Source organism: Sceloporus undulatus, chromosome 2 (assembly GCF_019175285.1).
Source record: "Sceloporus undulatus isolate JIND9_A2432 ecotype Alabama chromosome 2, SceUnd_v1.1, whole genome shotgun sequence".
NCBI classification, from domain to species: Eukaryota; Metazoa; Chordata; class Lepidosauria; order Squamata; family Phrynosomatidae; genus Sceloporus; species Sceloporus undulatus.
The window spans coordinates 186,357,490-186,369,304 of record NC_056523.1 but is presented as its reverse complement, the minus strand read 5'-3'; the positions used below and the strand labels follow the sequence as shown (position 1 = coordinate 186,369,304).

The 11,815-nt window shown below is 41.9% G+C and overlaps 1 protein-coding gene across 1 annotated transcript in view; it reads right to left on the bottom strand.

Moving 5' to 3' along the window:
- MBD1 (methyl-CpG binding domain protein 1) overlaps positions 1-11,815 on the bottom strand; it is an 82,939-nt gene that overhangs the window by 30,446 nt on the left and 40,678 nt on the right. Inside the window, exon 10 of the mRNA XM_042447625.1 lies at positions 8,403-8,468. Within this exon, the coding sequence (XP_042303559.1) occupies positions 8,403-8,468 (66 nt within the window). The remainder of the gene's footprint in view (positions 1-8,402; positions 8,469-11,815) is intronic.

Below are 11,815 nucleotides of genomic sequence, written 5' to 3'. Positions count from 1 at the left end.
AGAGCAGCCGCCCCATTCACACCTTTGCTCTTGAATTTTTGGTTGTTGTTGTCAATGTGAACGAACTTAGGTGACCCGTGACTGGGGGATTTCCAAAACAGGGGTATCATCAGTGGCCCTAGTTCATCTGCAAGCTCATTGGCATGGCTTTAAACCAGCTATATTAACCTGTATGAATTTTCTAATACCTGTACGTTATCAGAACATTATTGTCTTTCCCAATGGGTCTGCCATCTAAAGGATGTGGCCAAAATGATTATAGCCTTAGAGTTAGCCATTCTTGGCGTTAGAAAGAATTCAAGATTTTGATGTGGTCTAAGACCCATTTTTTGTCTTGTTGGCGGTCCATAATACCTGTGTGACCTCTCTCCAACCAAAACAAACAACCAGGATTATGTACTAGTAAAAAAGTAAAGTAGGAATTTGGATGCGGACGGTGCGGTAGATCTTCATAGCCTTTTTGCTTTTTGCTGTTTTTGACTCTGTCCAGGGCAAAGGAGAAGGAGACCTTGGCGTGTGAGCATGAATGTGCTCTGTTTCTTACATGCATTTATTCTGCATGTACATACATACATACATACATGTAAGAAACAGTTTACGCTGTTTCTCCACAGGGAGGCTTTATTTGGAGTCCAGTGTCCATTCCTCCATTTTCGAACTAAGTCTGCTTTGGAATTAGATCCAGAGGGTGAATATTTATATTGCCTGCTACTGCTCTTCCTGTGGTGGAGTTTTTTGTAATAAGAGGGAATCTAACATACAATTCAGTGAAGATATGATGTACAAAGTATGTTTCAAAACAAACCTATACACCACCCCACCCCCCCCCAAAGTCTTTTGAGGCCCAAAATTTTTGAAAGCGACCTGCTTGACATAGGTGTTTCAGTTGATAAAACGTCAACGAGTTTGTGTGTCAGCAGAGATGTAAACATGTCTGTATTTTCAAGTCATAAGGAGGGAGAATAAAGTCATGATTTGTTCCATTGTGGGTAAATGTAAGTTTGGATGAGAATTAAATATATGCAAACCAAATTTTATATCAAAGACAATGGATTTTAATACATGAGTGAAGCATCATTTGTAAATGTATACAGGTAAGTGTACCTCTTGTCGGAAATCCAAAATTAAATCTCTAAAATGCAAAACAGGTTGAGCACCTACTGTGTTCAGAGTGAATGGCTGCAGGTGCCCTACTCAATTCATTTGCAAGGCAGAAGTTTTGTTCAAACTTTATTTCATGCACAAAAGTATTAAACTATTTTATAAAATTATCTTCAGGCTATGTGTGAAGGTGTATAATAAAACATTAAGTATTATGTGTTGAGACTTGGGTCCCATCGCCAGATTATCTCAATAAGAGGCAGATATTGCAAAATCCAACAAACAGCAAACAACAACAAAATATAAAGGCTGTTAATGGTTTGGACTCAGACATGACTTGAGCACCTTTTCAAAGTGGAATACCCTGTACCTTTTACCTTTATTATTTTACCAAGAGAAGCTGCTCTGTTAAGTGGATCTCATTCCTAGTAATCATGTATGAGTACAAACATTCCGGACCTGATATTTGTTTGTTGTTTGTTTGTTTGTTGGATTTTTTGCAATATCTGCATTAAGGAGATATATCTTGGAGATGGGACCCATCTAAACACTAATTAATAAGTGTTTTTAGTACACGCGTATACACATGCCGAATATATTTTATAAATAGTAATATTTTTGTGCATGAAGAAAGTTGAAACAAAACGTCTGCCTTGCAAAGAAGAGGTGTAGCACTGCAGCCATCACTCTGAACAGCATGTGGTGGCCAAACATGTTTTTGAATTTTAGAGCATTCAATTTTGGATGTTCAACAAGGGATACTTAACAGGTATCAAATTACAAATGATTCACTTCATTTATTAAAATTCCATGTGTCCTTGGATATAAATTTGGTTTCATATAGTTTCAATTCGCATCCAACCTTACTTTACCCAACAATGGAAAAAATCATAATTATTTCTCCCTCCTTAATGACTTGAAAATATCAGAAATGTTACATCTATGCTACACAAAGACTCGGGACGTTATGCAGACTGAAACAACTATGTCAAGAGGTAGCTTCCAAACATTTGGGGCCTCAAGACTTTGGGGTGGGGGGTGTAGAGTTTGTTTTGAAAACATACTTTTTGTACATATATCTAACTGAATTGGAGGTTAAACTCCCCTCCTCTATCTACAAACTCCAACCACCAGGAGAGCAGCCTAGCAGCAATAAACTAGTCACCCTCTGGATTCATATTCCAAAACAACTTAAGTTAGAAAACTGGAGACTGACACTGACTCCCAAATATAAGCCTACATGGAGAAACCAGCAGTAACTGTTTTCTTACATGTAGGTATGTATGTATGTACATGCAGACATAAATGCATGTAAGAACAGAGCACTTCATGGCTCACAACGCAAGGCTCCTCTCCTTTGCCTGACAGAGTCAAAACGAAAAGGCTATAAGAATATACCACAGTCAGCATTCCCCAACCTTCCGACTTTACTTTTACTATGATATATCTTTGGTGGTTTTTTGGTTGGAGGAGAGATTCCACAGGTATTAATGGACCGCCAAAAGACAAATAAATGGGTCTTAGACAAAATAAATCTGAAGCTTTTCCCTAAAGCCAATGGCTAAATTAAGGCTATCATTGTGGCCCATCATTAATGCTACCCATTGGAAGACAATAATGTTTGATAAAGCACAAGGTAATTAAGAAAATTGCACTACATGTGAAAACGTGGTTGAAAATCCATGGCCCATGAGCTTGCAGACCTGAATAGGGCCACGAGTATACCCTGTCTTGGAAATCCCTCAGTCACAGTTGCAACCTAGGTTATTCAAAAAAAAGAAAATTACAACAACAACAAAAAGTTTCCACAATCAATGTTGTTGATTGGTCTGCTCTCTAGAGATTGTTGTACTCGATTCCCACCAAGCCCATAGCACTCTTGTCACTGAGGAAAGAGCTGTGATTTGCAGTCCGAAACAACACTTGGACTGAATGATTCCCAATTTTACATGAAATTAGAAGCCCTCCTACCAGCCCACTTCAAATATGGCATCAGCATACAAACAGCTTTATGGATACAAGCCACAACCACTCATGTAGTAGCAGAGCGCTTCCGGCGACGGCTTGCCTGTAACGCAGCAGGGCCTTTGGAGGGGGCCCCATCCTGCCAGCCAAAGAAAATAAGAAAGGGAAAAGTGAAAGAGTTAAAAAACCGCTACTGCCAGACTCAGAAAGTGAAAGCAGTAGAGGAAAGCCATAAGGTGCCCCAACGAGGAAATATTCAAGATAACAGGATGAGTGCAGAGCTTTCAATTAGGTTGAATCAGCAGAAGAAAAGCAAGCTGATCCAGAAAAACAATTCAGAATATATGTATGCTGCATCTTGTACTGACTTCAGTGGCCTTCCACAATAAGCAAGCCCTCCAGATGTAGTTTCACCATAGTTTTCGCAGCACCCATCCATTAGGACCAATGCCCAGAGTGTGCGCTGTGGATGGGAACTAGGCCCTCTCATAAGTTGAAGAGGCCCAAGTCAAGGAAGACTTGAATTAAGTGAGATAACCTAAGACCATCTAGGAGTCTATCAAGCTGGAAAGTTAACACTTAGACTCAGAAACCCCAACCCCTGGTCACTGAGAACTGTGTCCAAAAAGTAACTCTAATCAGCCTAGAAGTTTTTTTAATACAGGCTAGTTAACAAGCAAGGGACAAGATACGGTAGGAGCCCATGGATTGAGAATGTTCTGAAGCCAAACTTACTCTTAATGCACAACCACCTTTCTGACATTCAAAAGCAATCTATTACTGCCGGAAGAGATTTTCAAGTATTCATTAGTTACAGTCCAATTCCTGCCTCCGTTCTATGCAAAACACGGTATACATGAAGAATGCCAAATTTTCACGAAAAAATTGAATTAGTCTTTAGTCGAAGGTCCCTCTCCAAACATTCTGGTTTTGTTTTTTGTTGTACAAGAAATAATCGCTCCCTTTCCGTTTAAAACACTATGCTCTCAGCCAACCAAGGAAAACCACCACCAGAGACAGAAAGGAAAGATATTGTACTATAACGTACAGACTCTCATCAGGTAATCTGAAGTGACTGTAGCACACTGCCACAGAAAACTGTCTGTCTTTTTCTCTAATTAGGGTGTAACCAGTGAACTTTCAGATGTTGGTGACCGACAACTCCCATCATTCTAGCCAGAACCCCACAAGTGGCAGTGGGAGTTGCAATTCTGCAATTCCTAGGGGGCCACAATGTGCCCACCCCTACGTTTGTTCATCACCAAGAGTCACTTAGAGCAGCCACAGAACAACGTTAGAGGGTAAAGAATCATCTAATCTTTCTTGTCAAGTGGCGTATCACCACTCTTCAGTGCAACACATTGATCAGCCATCAAGCAGAAAATTTCATCATCACATTTAGGACCCCAAGCAGCGACGAACAGGAGCCCAGACAAGCCTAGGCAGATGGCTTGTGTAATCATTCCCTTTGCTGTAACTCAGCGTTTACAGACCGCCCATTGGGGCACCGTACCCGGACCCTTTCCCCGCCGGATCGGCTCAGCTGCAACAGCGGCAGCCCTCTGAGCCCCAATTCCGCCGCTTTCCAAGCCGGGGAAGCCAAAGGCCGCTTCCCAGGGGCCTGAAAAGGGGTGTCCTTGGGCTCAAGCTCCAGGACAACCGACGGCGGCGGGGACAAGGAGAAAGGGGCCCTCAGCCCCTTTCTGTTTGCGTTGCGGCACAGCTGTCGAAGGCGGCCCCAAAACACAAAGCTGGAAGGAGCTCCATTCGAGCTCTTGCCGCACCGCAGAAGCACCACAGGCGACCTCGCACGGCACCACATGTCACATCCGCGCCGCTCAGGTTTGGAGGCATCAACGGTCGTAACGTCGCAATGTAGTGCCACACGTAGAATGGGAACCATTTGTGTAGTATAGGTAGGTACGAGGGTTAGGGCGTCCAGAAGGGACGCCCTTTTCCTAACCCTAATACTACCTGAGTACGTACTTTGTGCGTGTCTGGAACGCGCACAGAAATAATTCAAAGTTTCCACCCTCCTTTATTCTACAACTTCACGCACGTTGGCCACTGCAAGTGTTATGTTCTGATGCTCTTGCGGCGTTGCCTTGGACCACGCTGGGCCTTGGTGGGAATCCTCCGGCAACAAAGATGGAAAAGAAGACAAGGTCAAACCAGATTATAACAAATAAAAGTACATCAGAGAACATAGAGAGAATAATATCTCCTTACATCAGGAAATATCCAAAAGTTATTTTCTTTGGTATTTCTCAATTATATCAACAAATCTCCTGGATCTCAGCAAGTGAGCGCAGTATCCCCATTGGACCGTGCTGAATTATCTAAGGTCCTTTAATGCCAGGCACCATTCTCAACCCAGGACTTCCTGGTCCAAATAACATACATTCTCATTGTCCCCAGTCCTGATTCCAAATCTCAACGTTCCTCCAGTTTTGCCAAACTGAGCATCAGAAGGCCTAGTCTCATTCTCCCGCCTGCCCATGAGGTTGGCCAAAGGGGTGTGAAGAGAGGGCTCAAGTCCATAGTTTGGTTTGCATTAGCAAGATTTTGTGCCTCTTTGATGGCATTCGAATGGAGCCACTCACTTTTGCTGGGTGGCCTTCTTTTGCGGCGCCGTACAGGTGGGGAGCATCCTTGGCAGATGCTGCCTTCCTGGTGCCAACCGGGAAAGAGCCCACAAAAGCCCATTAGTAAGATGCTTCCTGTGTGCACAGATGAAGGATGGATTGACACCTGAAAACAGACACTAAAGGGACCACATGGATGTGGGCAAAGTGGTGCACAAGACCTCCACTCAACCCACGGTCGGTCACACATCATACCGCATAGTATCATCACATGAGGAACCAGAGTCCTCATGCTGCTGCGAAGAAGGGACGCCCTACTGCATACTTTCCTACATGCCATGCGGTAGGACTCCTTGGCGGCAAACTTTTGTGTTAGCCATTGTTAGCCTTAAGCAGGGAACTTTTTTTGTTGTTCTTTTACTGTAGCACCTGTTACATTAATGATGCTAATATAAAAAATGATAAACAATAACAATCGGAGCACAAGGAGAGAAGAAGCATTCAGTAATACTATGCCCCCATCTAGAGCTGGGGAGGAAGGATAGGAGAACAAGCAAGAATACTACACAACCTGAATGGAAGTGAGTTAGCTGAGAGATTCCAAACTGGTTAGGGGAAATCACTGGAGAGCCAAGCGGGGTGGAGTCATATAAGAGCCACTTTACCAATGTAAAGCTTCTTGAGTTGGAGCCATCTTCTGGGAGGATTTTGTCTGCAAAGAACACATCCCATTTAGTGCCAGAACGAAAGAGAGTACCAAATGGTCATTAGAAATACCACCCACCAGGAGGTGAGGCAGCATAGGAAAGTCACACTCAGGAAATTATTTTCTCTGACTTGGAGCTAAAGGTTGTGGATGCTTGGCTCAGCCAGGCTGGCCCGCACGTCTTGGCCTTGGATGTCTCACTCTCACCTTGCCCTGTATTCCCCATTAAAGCCCTTGTTGAGATTGGCCCCCAGGTATTTTATGTGTGACAGTTGGTAAAAGTGTCTTCTATTGATAATGATCACCCCTCATCGGTGAAGGAGCCATCTGAGGCAGAGTTCACAAATTAAGCAAGAATTAATCAGTTCATTAAGCCGGTAGAACAGTAATGCGTTAGCAAGTAACCAGTACTTCTTACTACATATAATATACTCAGCATGATGATGTCAGACCTTGCCCTTCATCGATTCAGTCAACAGGGACCACATTCATTCCCCGTTTTGACTCTCACGGACTAATTCCGCCGCTCACACAGAGTTATTGATTTGCCTTTTATACAAGTACACCATTTTACTATATCGTTGTACATCATAGGATGTGAGTTTCCATGATGTTTGATCCACAGGGGAGTCTTTGGAACCAGAAAAATAAAAAAAAAATAAAAAGCCGCCAGTTGGATCAAAGGCCACGGCAAAATATTTGCAAGTTTTTTTCGTTTTGCTGGTGCACACGCTCCCTCTTGAACTCTGTCGCAATGATGTATACAATGTTTGTATACTAGTATATAGGGAGAGCATTTGATGGATTAAACTAGGACTGGGACAGATGTTAACAAAGGGATGGGAAAGGATGCAGGGGGAGGAAGGCCCTGTGCTGGCTGTACTACAATGCACTACTGTACTTTTCTGAGAAGAATCAAATACAATAATAGGAATAGAGAAGAAGCCAGTACTAACAACGCAAGGATAGTGAGTTAAGTGATAAATTATTCAGGTATAATAGTTCCCTTCATTGGCAAACTCTAATAGCATGAGCATAAGAATTTTTCTGAAATAGTCTATCCCTACAGTTTGCTTTAATTTACCTGAGAAAATGGAAATATATGATAAGGCTAGTAAACATTAAGTGATTCATGTCCCTTTGGAGTACAAACTGCAGAAGTCAAGGCAGACAGCCCGAAACGCAAAGGGGAGGCCCAAGGACAAAGCAAGCCCAGGGAAGCACAAACGGACGGGCAGGAAGAGCGGCCAAGGGGAAGCAGAGGGGGGAGTAGGGGGAGGAAGACAGGGGAGGGGAGCCCAACGCAGAGCTGAGACGGAAAAAAGGGGGAGAGCAACACGGAGGGAAGAACAGCAAAGCCTGGGGGAGAAGGGGAAGAGGAAAGGTACGGAGAGGGGGGGGGGAGAAGCGGAAGGGCGGCAGGAAGGGGGGAAGAAGGGAGGGTCGGCCCGGGGAAGAATGGGGGGAGGGGGGGGACAAAGGGGGGAGGCTTTTGTAACAGGTCGATGTCTGGACTACTGAAGTATAGCGGTAACTGGAAAAGCCGTGGGCAGGCGGACAACAAGTATGCCTGTGATCAATGGGTGCTGATAAAGCTTGGCTAGTCTACCAACAAGCTTCATTTCAAAATGGAGTTAGCCTGGATAGAGGACCATAGATGGAAAGGGGGCGACGCTAGCGGGAGTGAACGTGAGGCCGGAGAGAGAGGTAAGATATCAAAAAACAGCGGAGTATAATGGCGGGTGGGGAGGAGAAGAACAGAAAGGAAGAGCAAGAGAAAAATATGCCGTGAAGGAAGAGGACAAGCAAAGCACCATGCGTACACACGGACAAAATCCTCTAGAGATTGTTGGACTGCGATTCCCACCAGCCCAGCCAGCTCTGTCACTGAGGAAAGATGCTGGGATTTGCAGTCTAACAACAGCTAATGGACTGAATGATTCCCACTTTTGACATGAAATTATAAGCCCTCCGGACCAGCCCACTTCAAAGATGGCATCAGCCATACAAACAGCTTTATGGATACAAGCACACAAACCACTCACTGTAGTAGCAGAGCGCTTCCGGCGACGGCTGCCTGAAACCAGCAGGGCCTTTGGAGGGGGCCCATCCTGCCAGCCAAAGAAATGAAGGAAAGGGAAGAAGTGAAAGAGTGAAAAAAGCCCGCATACTGCCAGACGTCAGAAGGTGAAAGCCATGTAGAGGAAAGCCATAAGGTGCACCCAACGAAGAAATATTCAAGATAACAGGATGAGTTCAGAGCTTTCAATTAGGTTGGAATCATGCAGAAGAAAAGCAATCTGATCCAGAAAAACAAATTCAAGAAATATATGTATGCTGCATCTTTTACTGACTTGCAGTGGCCTTCCAACAATAAGCAGCCCTCCAGATGTAGTTCACCATAGTTTCCAGCACCCCAGCCATTATGACCAATGCCCATAGTTGCTGTGTATGATGGGAACTATGGCCCCTCTCATTTGAAGGGCACCAAGTCAAGGAAGACTTTAATAAGTGGCAGATAACCTAAGACCATCATAGGAGTCTATCAAAGCTGGAAAGTTAACACTTAAGACTCAGAATCCCTCAACCAGCCTGGTCACTGAGAACTGTAGTCCAAAAAAGTAACTCTAATCAACCCTTGAAGATGTTATACAGGCTAGTTACAAGGCAAGGCCTATAGAGATTTCAAATATTCATTAGTTATCAGTCCTATTCCATTCTACCGTTCTATGCTGAAACACTGGATTACACGAATGCTGAGATTTTTCAACGAAAAAATAAATTATGTCTTTATTCAAATTCTCTTTCCAAACATGCAAATTTTTTTTACAATAAATAATTATAATAAAAAAAAATTTGTATCCCACTTCCTCCTGCAGGATCAAGGCGGCTTACAACAGTAATAATAATAATAATAATAATAATAATAATAATAGGATTTACATACAATGTAAAAATAAATCTCATTATCCCCTCACTACTAAAACAATATCATAATAATTCTTACATAGCAATAATAAATAAAATATCATATAAATCATTAAGACGGTCAGAGACAGGGAGACGGGTGGCTTGGGTATTCTGTATGACGATCTAAACAAGTTACTTCACTGGGTAACCAGTGAAGCTCCAGATGTTGTTGGACTTACAACTCCCATCATCCCTAGCCAGCAAACCCATAGCGAGCGGCAGCAGAGCTGAAGTGCCACAATAATTGGGGGACACAAGTTGCTCTGATCCTTCCCTATATGATCCTTCCCCTTCTATTGCCTACTTACCCCATGCTTCACAACAGGGATGTCTTCAGTTTCCGGTTCCATGGTGGGTTTCCATTTCTAGGGTAAGAAGGGAAATATACAGATGGTGTAGTCAGGAAATAGAAATTAAACTATTGTATATACTCAACTATAAGTCGACCTCATGTATAGATCAAGGTCAGGTTATGGGGACAAAATTATGGATTCTGACATGACCCATGCATAGGTTGAGGGTAAAACTTGGAGGCTCCTTCAGTGTGTGTATGTGAGTGTATGGCAAGGGAGACTCTTGTTGAGGCGTTTTGATTCATCATTTCAGTTTTCGTTTCAGTCAGATGCACAGGCAGGAGCTGGACTCTTAAACAAATAGCAATATCAATCAATCACACAGGACTCTTTCTCCTTGGCTCCAGAAAGAAATAAACTCCTCTCCGCACTGCATGGTGAAATCTGAAAGAGCTATCATATTATTATTGTGACCTGTATAAATCAACCTGGGATTTTGGAGTCAATTTTTGGGCATAAACTTTTAGACTTATAGACGAGTACTGAATCTGGACATAAAATACTTGCACAACACAGTAAAACATAATAGGCAGCCATAGAAAAATGAGGATTAAGGTAAGGCTTAACTGCTGAAATAAACTGATTAGGCTTTTAAGGTTCTTCCTTTTTATACCGTATGACTTTTGAAGTCATACTCAACTCCTCAAATCTAATCCTTCAACAATATTCTAACTCAAGTATAACTACTGCCAATAGGGAAACCACCACATCCATCTCCTCTGGGGTTAATTCAGGAAGAAGTATGGAAAAGAAGAAAGGAAAGAACTGCAACCCTAGAGATTGATTTTACAAATTTTATAAAAAGACTATCAGTTTGACACAAGAGACGTGATGGCCTGGAAACAAACAAAGGAAAAAAACTCTTTCCAACCACCCAAAACTTTTCTGTTCAATTTTTACAATGTAAACAAATGGAGGTTTGGGAAAATACCAGAAAAGGCTTCTGAAATCATTAACTTCTGGAAGAACTAAAATGTCTTAAAAACAACGTTTTACCTTCTTAATTCATGCCAAACTGAGCATATTAATGTAAAATAATCAACAGAACTAGAGAGTGACTTCTGTGTATACTGCAGTATCCAATGATTTCAGAGATGTAATGCAATTTAATCTGAAACAGAACCGTGATGGCACTCCTTTATACTGTGACTGTAATTACCGTTTGTTTATTACAAAAGATTGTATTTTATTTCCAATTTCTTTTTTGTCCTTTTGTACTTCTCAGATCCCAATAGGCAAAGTGTCTGTGCTTAGTTAACATATGGCACAATATTGCACTCTAGTACGTTTACAGCTTTCTTTTCACAAAATTAAGGATGCAGTACTTGCCTGAGAGTAAACTCTATCAATTCAAGAGGGCTTACTTTTCAATAAACTGGTATAGGATTGCACTACACTTACAGACATGCTTACTAGGACATGAGATCCACTTAACAGAGCAGGCCTTCCTCTGGGTAAAAATACATAAAGGTAAAAGGTAAAGGTATTCCACTTTGAAAAGTGTGTCAAGTCATGTCTGAGTACAAACATTCACAGGACTCTTATATTTTGTTTGTTTGTTTGTTTGTTGGATTTTGCAATATCTGCATATATATTGAGATATATCTTGGAGATGGGACCCAAGTCTAAACACATAATTAATTAATGTTTTATATACACCTTATACACATAGCCTGAAGATAATTTTATAAAATAGTTTAATAATTTTGTGCATGAAATAAAGTTGAAACAAAACTTCTGCCTTGCAAATGAATGAGTAGGAGCACTGCAGCCATCACTCTGAAACATCATGTAGGTGCTCAACATGTTTTGAATTTTAGAGCATTTCAATTTTTGGATTTTCAGACAAGGGATACTTAACCTGTATCAAATTACAAATGATTCACTTCATGTATTAAAATCCATTTGTCTTTGATATAAAATTTGGTTTTGCATATATTTCAATTCTCATCCAACCTTACATTTACCCACAATGGGAAAAAAATCATGATTATTTCTCCCTCCTTATGACTTGAAAATATTCAGAAATGTTACATCTATGCTGACACAAAAACTCGTTGACGTTATGCAACTGAAACAAACTATGTCAAGCAGGTAGCTTTCCAAACATTTGGGCCTCAAGACTTTGGGGGGGG